At 37.1% G+C, this 23805-nt stretch overlaps 1 protein-coding gene across 1 annotated transcript in view; it reads right to left on the reverse strand.

Annotated features, from left to right (window-relative positions):
- Window positions 1-8718: 8718 nt before the first annotated feature.
- LOC123662688 (AF4/FMR2 family member 1) overlaps window positions 8719-23805 on the reverse strand; it is a 130488-nt gene continuing 115401 nt past the window's right edge. The window contains exons 11-21 of the mRNA XM_045597491.1: window positions 17334-17574; window positions 15939-16064; window positions 15245-15472; window positions 14178-15015; window positions 12566-12636; window positions 12247-12389; window positions 11745-11999; window positions 11061-11161; window positions 10606-10610; window positions 9687-10020; window positions 8719-8837 (exon numbers count right to left, since the gene is read on the reverse strand). Coding sequence (XP_045453447.1) covers window positions 8719-8837; window positions 9687-10020; window positions 10606-10610; window positions 11061-11161; window positions 11745-11999; window positions 12247-12389; window positions 12566-12636; window positions 14178-15015; window positions 15245-15472; window positions 15939-16064; window positions 17334-17574 — 2461 coding nt within the window. The remainder of the gene's footprint in view (window positions 8838-9686; window positions 10021-10605; window positions 10611-11060; window positions 11162-11744; window positions 12000-12246; window positions 12390-12565; window positions 12637-14177; window positions 15016-15244; window positions 15473-15938; window positions 16065-17333; window positions 17575-23805) is intronic.

Here is a 23805-nt window from a genome sequence, read left to right on the forward strand (position 1 = left end):
TTTGATTTGTAATTTAACACCAACACATGAAACTTAATATTACAAATATATTAATGTAAACATTTTTTACATTACACCTAGAACGGATTTTATTTAATTATTACTACTAAAACTCGGCTTCTTGTATACTTTTATGAGCGATTCCATTTAAGATCCTTTACGAAGAATTAAATTTTTTTTTTCAATCGTTTCCTTAAGTCTCTTTAGTTCGATTATGGTATTTTAGACAACTATGTTACAATTAAACCGAAAATCATTGTCTCGGTACAAAAACCGTTAAAAGATTCCCAAAATTCAAATATCCAACGAATATGGTAAACACTAGTGCATATTCGATAGTCAAAATTTTAGCATCCCATCTTACAATCCCTTATTCGCCTTCGGTTCGACAAATTTATAAATACTTATATTAACAAAACTTATAGCTAATATGGCCAATATTAGAACACCATTTCCATTACCTTTATCATTTTCTTACTATCTTAGTAGCTTGAACTTGTTGCAGTCTGTTTACCATATTGGATATATTTGTTAATTTATGGGCATTTTGTGTGCATACTCCTTGCGTTAATTATATCTATCGTATACAAAGCTTTGTCAGAGAATGCATTCTTGCTACACGCCTAGTATATTCGGAACTTCCATCTGACAGCGTTAAACGTTATGATAAAGCACTCCTAACACTGCCAATCGCATATAATAGCATCATCATTAAAAAGCACATTATAACATAAATTGTAAATGTAAAAATTATCTCTTTAGCACATATAAAAATATTTGGAAGCGTTTTATTGTCAACATCGTGACCAATATCCAAAAGTATTTTGGAAAAACTTGCTATTAAAGCAAATAGATCACAAATTTACATATTACTTATAAAATTGTTTCAATCTTTGTACAATAATATTTTTTGTTGTAAAATTGTTTGGATCGTATTATTACATGCGATCTGGCCGAGTCTTAAGAGTGTGAAATGACATTCTAGCAACGTTAATTTGTAAAATCGGTTTTATAACAACATATATTCAACCAAAGGTGGGAGTAGCATTGACTTGTCGACGAAACACACATAAGCCTAAAGATTATAATTATATTTATGAATTGGCGCCAGTGATTGAATATATTTTGCCTCAAATTTAACGCGAGCTTGCAGCGATCACCTATACTTACCGAATTACTACACCAATAGTAATGCTATTTTACCTTATTCGAATAATATTTATTATAAAATGTTATAATTGTGCTGCGATTCAAAATAATTTCAATACTTTAAAGACAGACAAATCTTAAATAAAAAATAAATCATCGAATAACTCATTTTTAATAATAAAATATGTGATGATGATGATATAATGATGATGATGATATAATGATGGTGTATTTTTAGTGTATACTAAAAACATTATAAATATACTTGTATTATTGTTTTTCATCTGTCAACTATTAAAAAAATGTTTTATAGAACAGTACCAATACAATAAAATAAAAAAAAAATAATCAATTACTTCGTTATCAACAATATTTTATTTTGATTTGATTTGATAATAATTTCGTGTTTTTTTTTTAAAGTACTTGAAAGTCCTTAATAAAACAAACATAGCTCCATAGATTTCAATTTATAGTTCCATTTAAAATAATAATCTTCTTAAAAGTACTGAAATTAATATTATCTTACAAAAATCAATATATCTAGAACAGCGATGGAAATACTATAAGGCATTTATTGCAAACGCGATCTGTGTATTTTCACGGTGAAAATAATATCATTTTTATTGAGTGGGTGGGTCTTAATTGACTAAATATTTAATATTATTTGTTTTAGCTATTTGCCTTGAAGATTTTAGATATGTAAAGATTTCAATAATATTATTGGTGGAATTAATTTTGTGACAATTAAATTTTATTAAAAAAAAAGGATTTTCAGGATGATGGATGTTACTGTTTCTTGTAGTATTTTTCAAAAGATAATGATATCGCTCTTTCTCCATGCAGGAAAAAAACCGTCAAAGGATTTTCAAATCGTAATAATTAAAGTTTAGACACCATCATGTACATTTTACTCAAAAAAAATTAATAAATAATATACCTCAATATGACCTTTTCATCGTGAAATTACACTCTCATTATGAGGTAGTCGACAAATATTGCTTGGTGTCTTGGCGTAGTAAACCCACTGACCGTAGCTTTATACGGCTAACACTTACTTAAGCATACGTCTTTCTACGAATTACAAAACGATCAAAATATAAACTCCCGCTCTCGTTCCGCTACGAGGCATTATTATCGCAGTAGTTTTTATTTTAGGTATTAGTAATTAACAGTTATCAAATTGACTGTTCTAATTAAAACAATCGTCCGCCCTTCTCGATGACAAATCGAAAGCGAAAAAAAAAAAGTAAAAAAAGGAAAAAGGAAAATAAAGAACCAAAAATATATTATACATAAAAATTAATGTATTCTATCATCAATAACATAGGGTATAGTTACACAGATAATAAAATTAGAGGAAAACAAATTTATACATATTGCTTAACGTAAATATAAAAAAAAACAAATTATACACGCTATCAACACAAGATACTACTTAAGAAAAAAAAACGAAAAAAAAAAACAGTATTTTACAATTTACCTAAAACAATCGCATAGCGCTTTCGTAGTAGGCGCTCACACATTACATCTTAAAATATAAAAATCGTCGATAAGAATTTGGCGTCAATTTTAGGGCACATTTTAATTTAGATTTAACAATCTTCATGGTCCGAAGGCCGGAGCCGACACGTGTACGAAATACATTATGAGGTAACTTTTACAATACAAAGGAACGCATAGGTCCATCCATAGCTTAGGCTGTATTTTTAATCTATTTGTCTAAGTAACATTTAATTATCTGTACCTAAATTTTACCGTATTGCATGATTACAAAGGGCACTTGATCATATTTAACTCTAATTCCGATGCCATAACTCATTAGCTTAAATATTAAATAAGCAACAAATTTTAATATGTGTCTCGAAACGAATTGAAAGCTAAAAACTAAGAACTTTAACAAAAAAAGTACCTAAATATTTGCGAGTTTCCGAACGATGTAATAAAACTATTAAAAAAATTAGAAAGAATAAATAATAATACATCTAATTATACACAACATGTCAAAAATAAAAAGCCTAAACAAAACATGATGTTCGCGAGGCGCGGATCGGTTCAATATGGCCTCGAAAGCGCTCGGCCGATTACACATAATTAAGTAAACTTCGCTTCGTGCGCAGTACAATAAATTAAATATGTCATAATAAATAACGAATTAAAAAGAAAGTTATAAATATTTTGTGCGAATCCTAAGTACCGATATCGAAGCAGGTAAAGGCTTCAACATTTCGATATCGCATCGCAACGCCAAGGAACGAAATTGAAGCGAATTTGCAACTAAATCGTACAAAGCATAGTAAACTTTACGTTGATCTTGTAATGTACACTATACAAGCTAAGTAACACAAGCGAATTTCTCACAATTTTTGAATCTCCGCTAAATAACACGGCAGTGTAAGCCTATCATAAACGGAATCGCCCACACCCAATACACCGAACGCTGCAAGCTCCTCTATGGTTACATTACATACACCTCGGCGGCTATACGTGTGCGTAACACGCGTATCATTTACAGTCAGGGCCATCCGTAAATTACGTCACACATTAAGGGGGGGGGGGGGGCAATGAAGTGTGACATTGTGTGACAAGAGGAGGGGTGTTGTGATGTCACACTAGGTAGTGAGGGATCTCATAAATGTTACCAATTGCGACAAGGACAGGTTAGAGGTAAAAAAATCGTGAATTCGTGCGACGTAATTCATGGATGGCTTCTAACCGCCCGTGCGAGTCGAAAGTTACATGCTTGTTTTTATATACAAAAACGTTGAATATGTATTTTTTGTTTTCCCAATTTTAATCGATAGATCTTTTGCATCTATTTCGTAGCCAATTTCGTGTTTATCGATTGACAACCCCAACAAAACACACGCAAGCCTGCCGACCGCGGTCGCTAACACGCCAGGCCTCGTCATCTATCATTACTTATTACTTATTATGATCTCTTCCTCTTTACTATAAATATAGTTTACATATAAATTAAAATATAGAATGAAAACTACACATTTCTTATATTAAACTATTTACAAGGCATCTCGCGTCTTATCAAAGACTTACAAAGTTTGTATTTTGTCCATTGTGTTTTGTGATCGCATCCGAACGCGATAGTGTTGTCCGTCGGTGCGACGAAAATTATGAACTGTGTCTTTATGAGTAAAAATACGTTACACTTTTATTGCGATTTACACAATCACGATGCAGAAAGCCCATCGTTGTCGTCGCGACGACAGACAAGCGATCTTACTATAAACGCTCATACAAAAACCTATCTGGCACTAACATGTATATCATTACAAAATGTATATAATATTATGTATTTACAATCACAACATAAATATAAACAACCGAGAGAAAGATATATTGGTGTTATTGTTTTTTGTTTAAGAATAAATTCAAATATAAACGCTAAAAAATGTCGTCACATAATTCATTTCTAAAAGGAATATGTTAAATTTAATCCTTAAACGGGCAGCCGTGAGTGCGGAGGACGGCGCGTCGCACGAGCCCACTCAACGGAAACGTTAATTATTTATTGTCTTCCCGAGTATTTTATCCTTTTTATTTGTCGCGGTTGAACTAAAACCGATCTCCCACCACCGATTTTGATATGTATAATAAAAAATGATCAAATTACACGTCACCGAGAGGCAAATTTGCTCGGCTATTGTTCAGAGACTTCGATTATTTTGTTCGTTACGTCTGATCGTATAGCCTAGAGACCGTCTGTACCCTAACCTGAGCTAAGTAAGATATCCTCACTCCGAACAAGCGATAGTTAAACGAAATTTATAGCGAAACACTACATGATCCCTCAATTTTGAGATATTACTCGATTGGCCCGCACTAGTAGTCGTATAGCAGCGAGCTCATCGCACTCGAGGTTCTACTACGTTATGCGATAAATAGGCCCATTTCTTATGATAACAAAAATTAGAATATTAGACACTTTTTTGGCAGTTGTCGCGCTAATTTGTTCCTAAGTATCGTATAGTGTAGCACGCCTCAGATGAGCGCTCGCGGTATATCCCTTTACAAAGGTAGAACCGATGAAAAACACTTAAGATATGGTTATTCTATCACTTATCTACGTCGGCGAACGAGCCCGAGTGTCGCTTAGCGACGGTTTATATACAATTTATACATCGTATTTTTGGTCATCGTCTTGGGAAGTGAAGATGCGAAGACAAATTTCGTCACTTTTTGGCAGTCGATTATGATTCGAACTAATAATACATTACGTAGTAAGAAACGGAAGATATTTTAAGGAAATATTCGCAAGAACTTTACAACGATTGAATAATATTTGATCATCTGATACTGAAACTGTCGATTAATTTTGTAAATCAGTTACGAACCAAAAATTGATCATACATGCATTTCGACTTATTTAGTACATTTTAATAGTATAGAAAAAAAATACAAAATATTGACAAATTAATTTAACTGATTGTCCAATGACTGATTGACCTTAATGCATTAAATGAAAATATATATAAAACGAATCTAGCGACAATTCTAATCGTCTTAAAATCGAATATTCTATTTTTGATTTTAAAATAATTAAAAAATCGAATAATCACAAACGGAGTGATTTATCGAAAGTCAATTAGAAAATTAATTTCATTTATTACTGGCATTGTTATGTAAAACTGCTCTTTGACTTTGTACTTATTATATATAACACACATTTGCCATATACACGTAATAGGAGCTAATTACAATTTTAAAATTAAATCTTAGAAACTGTTATGTTACATCACATCTAACTTGCAATTAATTAAAAATATATATAAATTAAACAGTAAAAATTTAACGTTGCGAGTGCCGCACCACTAATACCTTAATAAATTTTAATTTAATGACGGGTGTATGCTGTGTCTACAATTTATTTTTCAGTTGTGGACACTGAGGGACAATAGGAACACAAAACAATTATTATTTTATTGTTTCTTTATAAATAAAATGTATCATTGATTCTGTTGTTTTATATGAAACTAAGCAAAATTAATTTTCAAAAAATAAGATTACAATTTTTTTTAGACAGTTCATTTAATTTTATTGAATAATGATGTATTGACAAACTTCCTCCTTCTCAGCGTCGTCGGTAAATTGTATGCAAAAGTGTTGATTGAGAGGGTTGTGAATGAAACAGACGATAAAGTATGGGATGCACAAGCGGGATTTAGAAAGGGAATGGGATGTACGGATCAGGTCTTTTCTTTGCGGTGCATAGCCGAAAAGTGTTTGGCCCAAAATAAAAAAGTCTATTGCGCGTTCGTTGATTTAGAAAAGGCCTATGATAGAGTGATGAGAAATGAATTGTGGTCGGCATTGTCCGTGAATGGTGTGAGCAGTGTCCTCATACGAGCATTGCAATCTCTTTATAGGGATTCTAGTGCTTGAGTGAGGATGAACGGGGCATACACTGAATGGTTTAATATCGAAAAAGGTGTTAGACAGGGAAGTGTAGCGTCACCGTGGCTGTTTAATCTGTTCATGGACAATTGCTTGACAGATTTAAAAGAGTATGAAAATGGGTTGAGAATGAGTTACTCGTCAAATGTCTTCTCTAAGCTGATGATCTGATGCTGATGAGCCCGAGGAGTTGCAGGAGATGGTAACTGATATGAGTGGAGCCTTTGTAATGCAGGAAACAGGGTGAATGGAGCTTTGCACTCATTTATGAGCAGTCGGAGGGTGTCTAACAAGGCTCGTTTGGCTGTGCATGAGGGGGTGTTGGTTCCGACACTCGTGTACGAAAGTGAAAGTTGGGTATGGCAGAAGAAACACGAAAGCAGAATAAATGCAGTTGAGATGAGAGCGTTAAGAAGTATGATAGGAGTTAAACTGAGTGACAGGATAAGAAATGGTGAGATAAGGAAACGTTGTGGTCTGAAAGAAGATGTAGTGACAAAAATTGAGAAAGGTATGCTCAGATGGTTTAGTCATGTCGAGAGAATGAGTGAAGAACGATTGACGAAAAAAGTGTATAAGGCGAGTGTGGATGGAAGAGTTGCAAGGGGTAGACCTAGGCGGACGTTCCGAGACCAAATAAGGGACGTCTTGAAAAAAGGCCAGGTGAAGAGTACCCTAAACCGAAGAACATGTATGAAGGGAATAATGAAAGTGGACGAAGCGAAAGAAGTGTGTAAGGATCGTAGCAAGTGGAAAGAAGTGGTCTCTGCCTACCCCTACGGGAAAGAGACGTGATTATAGGTATGTATAACAAACTTTTAAAACACTTAACTATAAGTTTTTGCATGTCCTCTCAATAAAATCTACATGCCAAATGCGTGGCTTCACAAAATGCATATTTGTTCCACGAGGATTTAAAAGTATTGTTTTCATGTTTACTAAAATAAATAAAATTTTGATTTTTTTTTTGGAAATGAATCCGAACTATTTTAGTATTTCTCGTTTGGTATTTTTATATTGTCTAATTGTTTTGTCTTCTATATATATTGTCTAGTACAAACTTCATTTAAAATTGATTGAATTACATATTTCATAATTATGAACTTTTATATATTTAGTATAAATTATTTACTATCTGTGTTCAAGCGTGTAATAAGAACTTCATTTGCAATTGAAACAGATAATACTGCCTTGTCTTGTTGTTGGGATTTGTTAAAAACTTGGAGACGGTACGGTAAAAAATTTGATAAGTGTCTTTCTTAAGCCTTAATTAATTAATGTAATGTTTGGAAATTTGTTCGTTTAAGTATAACATGACAAATATTTTAACTTGTTTTCAATAAGTGGTAAAATAATGTAGGCCTTAATTTGAAGAACTTTAAGATATTTTGATTTTAGTTGTCTTAAGTTAGTAATATCCATAAAATAAATTTAAAAAAATCAATATAATATACGTTTGATAAAAAAATCTTCAAATTTGTCGATTTTAAAACAGGGCAGAGTAAAAGGCTTAATGATTAGTAAATACTGCGTAAGTATAGGCCATTTCATTTGAATATTTCGATAGTGAAGTCGTTTATGGTATACAGTAGTATACAAACTAAAATTGAGAAGTCCAATTAGTAACGTGTAATATTAAGGTTCGAAAAAAATACTATAAATGGTATTTTAGAAGAAAAAATCGTTGAAATTTTATACAAAAACCAACTTAAATGTATTAATATATACTAAATTAGTCCGCTGTTGTCGATATATTTGTCGAATCCGGAGAGAAGGTAGAATATTTCCTTTTATTCAGGTCGCATGTCCCTGGGTACCATTCTGCCGAAGACGGTTTACATTCGTTTTACTTTTAACGAATTCTGAGTATTTATACAAAACCGTGTTTTTAAACAATAATCATATTAACGTGACGTACTGTTGTCATATGAAATCTAATAGAATGATGATACAATATCTTCGCTTTCAATTTGACTATACATGTATCACTTAGTGTCTACAGGGTGACCTCACATTACGCGCCACAGTCACAGGAACACATCGCGCGATACGCGTCACGGCCGCGTCACGATCACGTCACGCATCACAGTCACAGGAACGCTCCACGCGCCGCGCGTGACGACACGCGCGCGTCACGCTCGCGTCACGGTCGCGTCACGGTCACTCGCGCGGCGCGTTCTTGAGTAGCGAGATGGCGTGACGCACGTACTGCACGAGGTGGCGGAACGTTGAGAACAGCGTCAGAGGCCCGCATTTGCGGTCAACCGCTATGAACAAATCTGGAAACGGAGAAGCAATCTGATTAACGTCGTATGTAAACTGCGGTAATGTGGATCTAATATAAGAAGAATTAATTAGTTAAGCGCTATAAGGAGATCATCATCATCATATCAGCCATATGCCTCCACAAGTTCGCGCCAAAAATGGAATGAACTCATGTGTGTTGCCCATAGTCACCACGTTGGGTAGGCGGGTTGGTGATTGCAGGGCTGGCTTTGTCACACCGAAGAAGTCTTTGTCCTCGTCCCCGTGCCGTCTTCGATCAGTGCGTTTCAAAGCCAGTAAGTTGGATGGTTATCTCGCCATCGATCGGTTTTTTAAGTTCCAAGGTGGTAGTGGAACTGTATTAATCCTTAGTCACCTCTTACGACACCCACGGGAAGAGAGGGGGTGGCTATATTCTTAATGCCGTAACCACACAGCAAAGTATAAGGAGATATTTAATTTAAAATTAATCATCTGTGTATTAATTTTTTACACAAAATTTATACTCACGATCTTTTTAGAGCAAGAGTAGTAGAGAATCCAAAAAAGTAAAACGACTAGAGAGTAAAAAAGTAGTAGAGCCTCTAAAAATACACGGCAATAGTCTTTAAATTGGCTCCTACAGTACTGTACTCCTCTACTCCTAGTAAGTTGAGTAGCACTAAAGTGACGATAGATGTTTTTATTTTTTTTAAACAAGTGATATACATCCACGGGCTTATGAACCCATGTCCTTTTTTATTCTAAAAACATGCAATTTTTATTTTTATTTATTTTTTATTATTTCAAGGTAGGCGTTACTCAGCAACAGCGATGTTGTTCAAGTTAGACTAACTGACGATGAGACGTTATGTAATGCTCACCTTGGTTGGCCCGCAGGCGGCAGAGCCCGTCGGCCTGCTCCCACAGGTCGTGCGCCACGTACAGGAAGGTGTAGTACTTGGTGAGCTGCAGCAGCGCGTGGTGCGCGTGCGCCGGCACGGCGTGCGCCACGGGGCAGTAGCCGGGCGCGCCGGCGCCGGGCCCGGAGCCGGAGCCGGCGCCCGGCGCGCCCGGCGCCAGCGAGCAGTAGCCGGACGAGCCGGAGCCGGAGCCGGAGCCCACGGAGCCGGCGGGCGACGGCGACGGCGACAGCGGCGACGCGGAGCGCGCGGACGACGACAGCGCCGCGCCCGGCACCGCCTCGGCGCAGGCGGGCTGCGGGCGGGGGGTTCGTTTAGCGAGGGGGGGGGATTGGCCAATAGGACACATGCATTGACGCCGAGTTGGAGCAGCGGTCACAGCCATAGATTGTACCTGTTGCGCTGGCGGTTGCGGGTTTGATCCCCGCACATGGCAAACATTTGTATTGGCCATACAGATGTTTGCCGTGGTCTGGGTGTTTGTGCAGTCCTTGTCTCCCCACTGTGCCTCGGAGAGCACGTTAAGCCGTCGCTCCCGGTTGTTATCATGTACACCTGATAGCGATCGTTACTCATAGTAGGGAATATATCCGCCAACCCGCATTGAAGCAGCGTGGTGGATTAAGCTTTGATCCTTCTCCTACATGGGGAAAGAGGCCTATGCCCAGTAGTGGGATATTACAGGCTGAAGCGTGTAACACATACATTTGTTTCATGACCAATTGCTGCGCTCATTATAAGCAACACTGCATTCATAGATACCACGACTAACAAAACTTGAATATGAAAACCAGCAAAAATAACAATGACAATTAAAATAACTAAGAATAAATGAAGGCATACATACGAGTACGTAGTATTATAAAAATTCAGTGGCTACTTTTGCTATTTACAATTATAATTTTAATAAATAGGTAATAAATAGTTTATTTCAGATTCATTACATCCATAGAGTAACACACTAGTGTTATAACAATTTTTAGTAATATTAGTTAGGATTACATAAAATTGTTTTCTATTTATTCACTCTCACTTTTGGGCAAAGGACGCTTTTTCTATATATAGAATAAGGTTTGGACTACACAATACGTGCATACAAAAAATCGTATCCGTTATTGTTATATATTAGCTGATTCTTGTCTCATTGTGTTTGTAAATATTGCATGCGCCTTCACTTGTATCCAACACAATATAATTGAAAGTAAAAATATGACTAACCAACAATGTGTAAAATAAATGTATCTTAAGAGTAAATCATTAATCAGCAAGAATGTCGTGTGAGACAGACTAAGAAAAACCAGAGACATTAATTTTCGGTTAATTTTTTTTAAAGACAAACCTTCTGCTGATACTCCTGCACAATCTTGTTGTACTCTCTAACTTCTCGGTTGTACATTTTGAACATTCGCAGATATAGTAGCGCCTGCACTCGAAGGCTGTAATTAAATTGCTTTATTTAATAATAGCACATTTTAAATTTTAGACGACTTTCTTACAAATAGATCTAAGCAATATAGAAAACGTCTGTCTTGCAAATGTCATGGTTTCATATTCGCTACAAATTTTATATTTATATATTTTATTAAAAAATATAGAATGACTAGCTGACCTAGGAAACGTTGTTTTGCCATATATATTATTAAACCCCGTTAATCGCTCCTTCCCCTTTATAACTTAGGGGTATGAAAAATAGATATTGGCCGATTCACAGACCGATATGCACACAAAATTTCATAAAAATCGGTCCAGCCGTTTCGGAGGATTATTGTAACTAATAGTGTGACATGAGTATTTTATATATAAGAAGATATACAGATATATGACATAATTACAGAGCTGGCACAGGTAGACTTATCTCTGAAAGAGATCTCGTTCGACCAATGGTCATTAGAAAGAGTTTCTCATAACATGCCAAATCAATAAAAGAAAGAACAGAAATATATTTGTCATTAGCCGTAGCTCTGGCCACCTTACTCCCTCTACGGGCACACAACACGGCAGTTCCCCGGACGCGGTCACCTGAGTATGTCGAGCTTGCTGAAGGTGGAGTGCGGCGAGGCGCGGAAGCGCTGCGGCATGGAGTGGATGGACTTGATGTACTCGATGGTCTCGCGGTAGATGGTGAAGGCGCGCTTGGTGTCCAGCTCCAGCTCCAGCACGCGGCCCGTGAGCACGAAGCACAGCACGGACTCCAGGTACAGCATGACGCGCGCCAGCGGCTCCTGCTCGCGCTCGGCCGCCGTGCGCAGGCGCGCCGCCTCGCCCAGGTAGTACCTGCGGGCGACGGCATGTTTAGTGGCTGTATATCACCTTATGGTGAAACTAATATTTTCATTTCATTTCATAGAAAATTTTTAATGAAACTTTTTTTCTAACCGTACCTAAACGGTTTATAACAGCGGCTATGTCATCACGAGATGGCGCAAGATCATTGCTATTCTTAATTTAATCATACATACATGTAATCCTGTATAACAGATACAACTAATACGATGGGAAGTACGCATCTATCGACACTCACTTGTGGTCGCGTTCCTCGTCGGAGAGCGCATCTGCCGGCAGTCGTTCGAAGTACGAGAAGTATATGGGGGTCACTTCCGTACCGCGCTCGGAACGTTCTAGACCACTAAGGCTCGCTAAACCAGCACTGCTTCCCTCCAATGTCTGGTGACAAAAAAAAAAAAACAAGTTTTATATTTCGCGGCCCGTACGTACACACGTAGCGGCGTGTGCGGTCGACGGGTACTCACGCGGTGGGCGGGCGAGGGCGGGCCGGGCGGCGAGGGCGGGAGCGGCGCGGGCGGCGCGGCGCGGCGGGCGGGGCGCTGCAGCGCGCGCGCCAGCTCCGCGCGCAGGCGCGCCAGCGGCACGCGCACGGGCAGCGACGGGCGGCCGCGCGCCTCGCGCTCGCCTGCACACGGGGAGCACTACTGTACACACGGCCGTCACTGTGACTGCTTTAGAAAATACCCGTGCCGGTTTTTTTTTTTTTTTTTTAATACATAGATTAGCGATTTCTCGCTTGTTTCTTTTTCTTTTATGTTATTTGTATTATTTTTGGTTGTACAATAAAGTATATTTGTATTGTATTTGTATTGTAAGTATTGGTATTATATTTACAGGTATAAAAAATACCATCTCCATCTCGCTCGTGCTTATAGCGCGTTGTATTTTTAGAATACAAATATCGAGTAGTCGAGAGCCTCGTATTTTGTCACTAATATTTTAAAATCGCAGTCACTGTGACGACGAGTATTGCCATGCACCTAAACAAAACTCTAACACAGATCGGACGTGCCACTCACTGACTCGACTCGAACTCAGGTTAGGCTTTGCTTGAATTAACTGAAGTTTAGTTCGCTCTGACTCAAATTAGAATTGTGACAGACGATTAACTCGGAACGCGTATTTTCGAAGGCTATGAAATTTAGCGTAATATCGTTACACATAAGCTTTCAGACGAAACCCCCTATACTAAAAAATATTGTGCATTTTGCAATTTAGATTTATACTGAATTTACATTTTATCGAGGTAGAGCATAGCAGAACATATCCGGCTCAAAATCTGGAGCAGCCCGACTGGACGACTTATATAAACTAAAAAAAAAATATTACTTGAATAGTCCATTGCACATTTGTCGTTCTTTTTGGAACGAAAGTTTCTTATCGCGCGTAAAACGCATTGAACGGGATGGGAGAACGAGATCGGAAAAAGCATAACAAGACTTTTTCTCGACACTTCTTGCTATAATATAGAATTAGATCTCAAATATGTCATATTTTAGTTACCACAGATCAATTATTATTTAAAAATGAATGTCTTAAATATTGTTTATTTTTATAATAATTTATGTTTATTTCTAAAATTAAAAAAAAATCATAATTTATAAAATAAAATATAAATAAAGTTCCTAAATTTATAATTGTTATTTATTACCTTAACTAACTATCCTCCCATCATTCAGTGTATTATTTATCATTATATTGTGGCTTTGTGCTTTTTACATACATATATTCTCTACTTAGTTTTATTATATAGAAATAAATATATTTTTTTTTTTAGAATTTTTTCAATGTAACTCTGTGAACTTGATATTTTACAATATATGACTGTACAGCAAACGTCTACAAAATAATGCCGTTTTTTTATATGGACAATTACCTAGGCAGACAAGCGTAATAGTTTTCTGATGGTAAGCGATTAACGTAGCTTATATACGCCAGGAACACCAGAAGCGTCGCTATCGCATTGCGACCCCCAATAACCCCAGAAACTCTGGCCACCTTACTCACCACAAGAACATAACACTTTTGTAAGGTAAAGTTACTTCCAAAGCCAGACTACTCCAGATTTTGAGAAAGATATATCCTGCTGTACTATCCTTATAAGTCACTAGTCACTAAAGAACTAGAACTGAAGTGAAAAATGATGAAAATAAGAATTTTACTCACTGTTTGTTAAGGAGTTTGGAACAAACCCGACGTCAGCCTCAGCTCGAATGTAACGGTCAGGCGCAATCCTTTCCACCCTATCCAAGGGCAATTTATCTCCTGATAGACGATCTATCGACAATTTATCGTTCGATAATCGCTCATGTGTGAGTTTGTCGCTCGATAGACGCTCATGCGACATCTTGTCACCCGACAATCGATCATGCGACATTTGATTCGATAGCCTATCCATTTTGTCGTTTGGTATCCGGTCGATCGAGAGCTTGTCACTAGACAACCGATCGATGGACATCTTTTCGCTAGGTATCCGATCGATCAGCATTTTATCGTTAGATAGTCGATCGTTCGACTTTCTATCCGTCGATAATCTGTCGCTATTTGAGTGGGACGACCGATCCGACATCCGATCCGATCGCTCAGATGAAATTCGGTCGTTGGAGAGTCTTTCTTGTAGCCGGTCTGTGGTCAGTCTGTCGGGGGGCAGTCGATCACTGGAACGTCTCTCTGGTAATCGGTCCGTTCGATCGGGAAGTCGATCGTTTGATGATCGTTCAGGTATTCTGTCGGGCCTTTCGATCGCGACTCTCTCCTGTATCCTCTCGTGAGCGACTCTTTCGGCTTCTCGTTTCCTGGTAAGTGTTTCCGGTTCCTGTGGAGGTGATACTCGGGCGATCGCCTCCTCGTTGCGACGTTCGGCTGAACGGTCCCGGTGCCTTCTATCATCATCGTCTGCACCTGATTCAATTATAGTCACTTGCCCCTTGCCTTTGCCACCCTTTCCTTTACCACCTTTGCCACCTTTACCCCCGCATTCGTCTCCCTTTTTAGGAGTGAATACCTACAAAATAAAAAAAATTAATGAGATCTTTTGCAGATTATCTAGAAAATTTCCAAATTTCAACCAATGACGTTAACCAACTTAGAAATCTAATTTTTCTTTCCGAAAAAACTGCAGTCTTATTATTATTATTTAAGTAATCGCGAGACATATTTTAAAAATGATAAACACTTTTTTATAAAGATACGACGTACAAAAGTATTTATGTTGCAATTAATATCAGTAATACCTTGCGGAAGATGTGTGTCTTGGTGTCTTGTAAAGGGTGTGGGAGTTCAGGTTCTGGTTCGCTATCGGGGGCAGGCGATGGAGGCCTGGTCTTGGGCGGACGGCCTCTCTTCTTTTTGGCCGGCCGCTCTTCGGAAGTTCGAGGTTTAGGCGGACGACCCCGTTTCACTCCCGAACTCTGACCGCTGCCGATAGTTGCCGAAACGTTGGGGGATGTTTGTACGCGGACCTAGCGGTATAAATAATTAAATAAATAAACCATTTGCTTCTCTCACTCTAACATACAAAATATAAGAATATATACATATAAAAAAGAAAAAGTACAAAAAGAGGCAAACAATGAATTAACGAATACAATTTTTACTCTTTTTTATTACACTACGTTGACATGTATTAGTGCTCGAAAATTGGTCTTACTCAGCGTGTCATCCCAACTTATTAGTTGCTGCGCTAGGTTCTATTATAACGCTGTTTTTTTTAAATGTAATGTTGGTGTATCTAATGTATATCGATGCACTAGATATGATTTCTTGTCGTAAGAATTAATAATAATGGATACTTTTTTTAGTTTAATAGATAATATTGCTGATATAATTTATTTTAATATAATTTCATAATTCGTATACATCAGCCGATATTTTGATTTATATATACATTGATAAAAAGTAATAGCTAGTTTGATTAAATTAACTCACTGGATTAGGTCTAGGTGCCTCATCGTCACTTGAGGCAGCAGATACACGGTTCGCCAACGACCTTCGTCTCCTTGTACCGGGGGAAGGCGAAGACGCCTCTGAATCTGACAACTCCGAAATTGGACTCTGTAATAAATATTCCATCATATAACTTGCTATCATTTTATTTATTTATTATTTAGAATGACCAGTAATTGTTAACATAATAAAGTAAAGTTAATAAATACGATACAGCTAAGTGTTACAATTTCTTAAGGTGAATACCACATGCAAGAAGTGTTATATTCTAAAATAATAATATATATAGAGGAAGATACAATAAATATTATTTCTAATAGTACCGTAACCGACACTGCCGATATATTTCCGTGCAATGCTCCAACTGCTTTCCATAGCATGTCTTTTAACTTGTAATAATTGTCCAAAACCTTTGTTTTGTCTCTTGGTGGAATATCGACTAAGTTATTTTCTAAATTCGTTAAACCACTTCTCAAATTACACTTCAAGATGGCCAGATCGATCCATTTCTGTTGAATATTCTGCTCTCGACGATTTACAATACTATCCATTATGTTTATAAGCAATTGGAATAAATCTTCGTCCATCTAGTAAAAGTTGTTGTCCAATATATTACAAGTATGATTATAGTTCTTCAAAGTGTGATTATATTATATATTATATAGAAGACTCGAGTATTAGCAATGTTCTCGCTTTGATGGCTAGTTCACAATGAGTTTTTATATAAATTGCAGCGTGCAGTGCTGAATCAGAGTCCATGTACGGAGAAGTGTTTATCTCTTGTAACGCGACACTGGGAAAGGTTTGCAGTGACATCTAGCCGAGTAATGAATATGCAGATGTAAAGGTGTCTTATTTGTCCTTGTGTATAAATATGTTTAGACATATAAACAAAAGTTGATAGCATGAAATCTGACGAACATGCACAGCATGAACCTTATAACTTGAACTATTATAGACTTAAAAATAATGAATTTCTACCGACGAAACAGAATGTGAATGATAAATTGCATTTGTTTTTACTGTGGTAAGTCAGTCTGACTTCTTGTGAATCAATAATGATTTTTTTATAGATCAAATGGTTAGAATTACAAACCGAAAAGTCAGGTCAGAATGTCATTTATATATTAGTTCAGCCATTCGGTAACCATCGTGTATTCGAATTACCATTTACACATATGTATGTTAAATGCGAAAGATTGTAGAGACATACAGATGGATTCTTATATCTTACACTTTCAGTTTTACTACACTTACTCTGCTGAATACTTACCACACAAGTCATTGTTATTAAAAAAATTTCAATTAGACACTGTCCCTTTAATCCTTTACTACGTTACGAAACAATTCTTTTATATATAAAAAAGTCAAACTTACAGGCTTTCCTTTTGCCTCAGCCAGAACATTGCTTAGATCCGCCGGGTCGGGCGCGTGAGCCGGAGGTGGTGCGAAGTTTGATAGGCTCCAGGAGGGTCTCTGTGCGGGAGGGGGCGCAGGGGCGGGAGGGGGCACCGTCCCTCCACTCGACTCCGCTGAAGAGGACTCGGACTCTGAATCCGAGGGGGAGGACTCGCTGCCTGAACTCGGACTACCTCCCGAGCCGATAGGCGATAGGATGCTGGAAATTAAATGAATTTATTTTTATTGTGAAATGCGAGCAGTGGCGTAGCGTAAAAGCTTTTGATTGAACTGTAGTAAAACCTAGAATGCGGATTATGTATTTTACAAATTAAACATTGAACTATTACGTATGAGGTCCCAGCGCTCTGTTTAAGTGTCATTGAAATGTGTATTGCATTAAGTATATAAAATGATCCCGATAAATGAGTTTGGTATATTACTATATTCTTTCAATTTTTAAATAATATATAAATTTATAATAATAATTAAACTCAATTTAAAATAATTTATATTAATAATTAAACTCAAATAAACATTTGCATAAACTACCAAAATCATCCTTTTGCCCCATAATAGCATTGGCTGTGTGAACTTGGCACCCGACTTTGGAAAAAATGTTTTTTTTTGGATTCATTTAATAGATATTGGTTAGTAGTTGATTGTAGTGACAACAACTTTTTTTGTAGTTGTACAAAAAAAAAATTTTTGGCACCAAAAAATATTGCATCCCCCCACATTTAAAATAATTTTTTTTTTCCTTCGATTCTTATAGAGGAACGTTAGTAGATGATTGTAGTGCATTTTGTTTTGTTTTTAGTAAGCTAGAAAAAAAAAAAAATTAAAAATATAAAAAATAATAAATTGCGAATAATTATCGTCATGAATTTTACCTCTATAAAATCAATTAGATAGCTTAAATAATTACAATTACAGGTTAATTGAACGATAATTTCCGTAGCGATATATAGTCATCATTTTTTTAGTTTGTGATAGAATTAATATGACATACTCGTAATATATAACAGTATCAGATGCAGTGAAAGTAAGAAAAACAGTGATTCAGTGCGAGCCAGTAACCGATGGATGGTCTTCACAATTACTAAAAACGTCTTAAATTATTGAGGAACTTCCAAAGGGGTTTGTAGTGAAGAAATTTTCGTTTGCAGTAGAATAAAAGTTTAAGGAAATTGAAGTGAGAGCCGCGGAAGTACGAAAATTTCATCTTCAACGATTCGGTGCGAGCCTGTTACCGATGGATGATCTTCACAATTACTACAAACGTGATAAATGATTTAGGGGCCCTCCAAAGAGGTTTGTAGTGAAAAGACTTTCGTTTGTAGTTGAATAAAACTTAGAGAAAATTGAAGTTAAAGTCGCGGTAGTACGAAAATTTCAACTTCGACTGATTCAGTGCGAGCTATTAACTATTCGTGGTCTTCACGATAACTACAAACGTCTAAAATGATTGAGGGACCTCCAAAGAGGTTTGTAGTGAAAAGACTTTCGTTTGTAGTTGAATAAAACTTAGAGAAAATTGAAGTTAAAGCCGCGGTAGTACGAAAATTTCAACTTCGACTGATTCAGTGTGAGCCATTAACTATTCGTGGTCTTCACGATAACTACAAACGTCTAAAATGATTGAGGGATCTCTATGGAGGTTTGTAGTGAAAAGACTTTCGTTTGTAGTTGAATAAAACTAACAGAAAATTTAAGTGAGACCCGCGGGAGTACGAAAATTTCGACTTCGACTGATTCGGTGCGAGCCATTAACTATTCGTGGTCTTCACGATAACTACAAACGTCTAAAATGATTGAGGGACCTCCAAAGAGGTTTGTAGTGACAAGACTTTCGTTTGTAGTTGAATAAAACTTACAGAAAATTTAAGTGAGACCCGCGGGAGTACAAAAATTTCGACTTCGACTGATTCGGTGCGAGCCATTAACTATTCGTGGTCTTCACGATAACTACAAACGTCTAAAATGATTGAGGGACCTTCAAAGAGGTTTGTAGTGAAAAGACTTTCGTTTGTAGTTGAATAAAACTTAGAGAAAATTGAAGTTAAAGTCGCGGTAGTACGAAAATTTCAACTTCGACTGATTCAGAGCGAGCCATTAACTATTCGTGGTCTTCAGGATAACTACAAACGTCTAAAATGATTGAGGGACCTCCAAAGAGGTTTGTAGTGAAAAGACTTTCGTTTGTAGTTGAATAAAACTTAGAGAAAATTGAAATTAAAGCCGCGGTAGTACGAAAATTTCAACTTCGACTGATTCAGTGCGAGCCATTAACTATTCGTGGTCTTCACGATAACTACAAACGTCTAAAATGATTGAGGGACCTCCAAAGAGGTTTGTAGTGACAAGACTTTCGTTTGTAGTTGAATAAAACTTACAGAAAATTGAAGTTAAAGCCGTGGAAGTACGAAAATTTCGACTTCGACTGATTCGGTGCGAGCCATTAACTATTCGTGGTCTTCACGATAACTACAAACGTGATAAATGATTTAGGGGCCCTCCAAAGAGGTTTGTAGTGAAAAGACTTTCGTTTGTAGTTGAATAAAACTTAGAGAAAATTGAAGTTAAAGTCGCGGTAGTACGAAAATTTCAACTTCGACTGATTCAGTGCGAGCTATTAACTATTCGTGGTCTTCACGATAACTACAAACGTCTAAAATGATTGAGGGACCTCCAAAGAGGTTTGTAGTGAAAAGACTTTCGTTTGTAGTTGAATAAAACTTAGAGAAAATTGAAGTTAAAGCCGCGGTAGTACGAAAATTTCAACTTCGACTGATTCAGTGTGAGCCATTAACTATTCGTGGTCTTCACGATAACTACAAACGTCTAAAATGATTGAGGGATCTCTATGGAGGTTTGTAGTGAAAAGACTTTCGTTTGTAGTTGAATAAAACTAACAGAAAATTTAAGTGAGACCCGCGGGAGTACGAAAATTTCGACTTCGACTGATTCGGTGCGAGCCATTAACTATTCGTGGTCTTCACGATAACTACAAACGTCTAAAATGATTGAGGGACCTCCAAAGAGGTTTGTAGTGACAAGACTTTCGTTTGTAGTTGAATAAAACTTACAGAAAATTTAAGTGAGACCCGCGGGAGTACAAAAATTTCGACTTCGACTGATTCGGTGCGAGCCATTAACTATTTGTGGTCTTCACGATAACTACAAACGTCTAAAATGATTGAGGGACCTTCAAAGAGGTTTGAAGTGAAAAGACTTTCGTTTGTAGTTGAATAAAACTTAGAGAAAATTGAAGTTAAAGTCGCGGTAGTACGAAAATTTCAACTTCGACTGATTCAGAGCGAGCCATTAACTATTCGTGGTCTTCAGGATAACTACAAACGTCTAAAATGATTGAGGGACCTCCAAAGAGGTTTGTAGTGAAAAGACTTTCGTTTGTAGTTGAATAAAACTTAGAGAAAATTGAAATTAAAGCCGCGGTAGTACGAAAATTTCAACTTCGACTGATTCAGTGCGAGCCATTAACTATTCGTGGTCTTCACGATAACTACAAACGTCTAAAATGATTGAGGGACCTCCAAAGAGGTTTGTAGTGACAAGACTTTCGTTTGTAGTTGAATAAAACTTACAGAAAATTGAAGTTAAAGCCGTGGAAGTACGAAAATTTCGACTTCGACTGATTCGGTGCGAGCCATTAACTATTCGTGGTCTTCACGATAACTACAAACGTCTAAAATGATTGAGGGACCTTCAAAGAGGTTTGTAGTGAAAAGACTTTCGTTTGTAGTTGAATAAAACTTAGAGAAAATTGAAGTTAAAGCCGCGGTAGTACGAAAATTTCAACTTCGACTGATTCAGTGCGAGCCATTAACTATTCGTGGTCTTCACGATAACTACAAACGTCTAAAATGATTGAGGGATCTCTATGGAGGTTTGTAGTGAAAAGACTTTCGTTTGTAGTTGAATAAAACTTACAGAAAATTTAAGTGAGACCCGCGGGAGTACGAAAATTTCGACTTCGACTGATTCGGTGCGAGCCATTAACTATTCGTGGTCTTCACGATAACTACAAACGTCTAAAATGATTGAGGGACCTTCAAAGAGGTTTGTAGTGAAAAGACTTTCGTTTGTAGTTGAATAAAACTAACAGAAAATTTAAGTGAGACCCGCGGGAGTACGAAAATTTCGACTTCGACTGATTCGGTGCGAGCCATTAACTATTCGTGGTCTTCACGATAACTACAAACGTCTAAAATGATTGAGGGATCTCTATGGAGGTTTGTAGTGAAAAGACTTTCGTTTGTAGTTGAATAAAACTTAGAGAAAATTGAAGTTAAAGCCGCGGTAGTACGAAAATTTCAACTTCGACTGATTCAGTGCGAGCCATTAACTATTCGTGGTCTTCACGATAACTACAAACGTCTAAAATGATTGAGGGATCTCTATGGAGGTTTGTAGTGAAAAGACTTTCGTTTGTAGTTGAATAAAACTAACAGAAAATTTAAGTGAGACCCGCGGGAGTACGAAAATTTCGACTTCGACTGATTCGGTGCGAGCCATTAACTATTCGTGGTCTTCACGATAACTACAAACGTCTAAAATGATTGAGGGACCTCCAAAGAGGTTTGTAGTGACAAGACTTTCGTTTGTAGTTGAATAAAACTTACAGAAAATTTAAGTGAGACCCGCGGGAGTACAAAAATTTCGACTTCGACTGATTCGGTGCGAGCCATTAACTATTCGTGGTCTTCACGATAACTACAAACGTCTAAAATGATTGAGGGACCTCCAAAGAGGTTTGTAGTGAAAAGACTTTCGTTTGTAGTTGAATAAAACTTAGAGAAAATTGAAGTTAAAGTCGCGGTAGTACGAAAATTTCAACTTCGACTGATTCAGTGCGAGCCATTAACTATTCGTGGTCTGCAGGATAACTACAAACGTCTAAAATGATTGAGGGACCTCCAAAGAGGTTTGTAGTGAAAAGACTTTCGTTTGTAGTTGAATAAAACTTAGAGAAAATTGAAGTTAAAGCCGCGGTAGTACGAAAATTTCAACTTCGACTGATTCAGTGCGAGCCATTAACTATTCGTGATCTTCACGATAACTACAAACGTCTAAAATGATTGAGGGATCTCTATGGAGGTTTGTAGTGAAAAGACTTTCGTTTGTAGTTGAATAAAACTTACAGAAAATTTAAGTGAGACCCGCGGGAGTACGAAAATTTCGACTTCGACTGATTCGGTGCGAGCCATTAACTATTCGTGGTCTTCACGATAACTACAAACGTCTAAAATGATTGAGGGACCTTCAAAGAGGTTTGTAGTGAAAAGACTTTCGTTTGTAGTTGAATAAAACTAACAGAAAATTTAAGTGAGACCCGCGGGAGTACGAAAATTTCGACTTCGACTGATTCGGTGCGAGCCATTAACTATTCGTGGTCTTCACGATAACTACAAACGTCTAAAATGATTGAGGGATCTCTATGGAGGTTTGTAGTGAAAAGACTTTCGTTTGTAGTTGAATAAAACTAACAGAAAATTTAAGTGAGACCCGCGGGAGTACGAAAATTTCGACTTCGACTGATTCGGTGCGAGCCATTAACTATTCGTGGTCTTCACGATAACTACAAACGTCTAAAATGATTGCGGGGTCTCTATGGAGGTTTGTAGTGAGAAGACTTTCGTTTGTAGTTGAATAAAACTTACAGAAAATTTAAGTGAGACCCGCGGGAGTACGAAAATTTCGACTTCGACTGATTCCGTGCGAGCCATTAACTATTCGTGGTCTTCACGATAACTACAAACGTCTAAAATGATTGAGGGACCTTCAAAGAGGTTTGTAGTGAAAAGACTTTCGTTTGTAGTTGAATAAAACTTAGAGAAAATTGAAGTTAAAGCTGCGGTAGTACGAAAATTTCAACTTCGACTGATTCAGTGCGAGCCATTAATTATTCGTGGTCTTCACGATAACTACAAACGTCTAAAATGATTGAGGGATCTCTATGGAGGTCTGTAGTGAAAAGATTTTCGTTTGTAGTTGAATAAAACTAACAGAAAATTTAAGTGAGACCCGCGGGAGTACGAAAATTTTGACTTCGCCTGATTCGGTGCGAGCCATTAACTATTCGTGGTCTTCACGATAACTACAAACGTCTAAAATGATTGAGGGATCTCTATGGAGGTTTGTAGTGAAAAGACTTTCGTTTGTAGTTGAATATAACTTACAGAAAATTTAAGTGAGACCCGCGGGAGTACGAAAATTTCGACTTCGACTGATTCGATGCGAGCCATTAACTATTCGTGGTCTTCACGATAACTACAAACGTCTAAAATGATTGAGGGACCTCCAAAGAGGTTTGTAGTGACAAGACTTTCGTTTGTAGTTGAATAAAACTTACAGAAAATTTAAGTGAGACCCGCGGGAGTACAAAAATTTCGACTTCGACTGATTCGGTGCGAGCCATTAACTATTC

The sequence above is a fragment of the Melitaea cinxia genome, chromosome 19 (genome assembly GCF_905220565.1).
Source record: "Melitaea cinxia chromosome 19, ilMelCinx1.1, whole genome shotgun sequence".
NCBI classification, from domain to species: Eukaryota; Metazoa; Arthropoda; class Insecta; order Lepidoptera; family Nymphalidae; genus Melitaea; species Melitaea cinxia.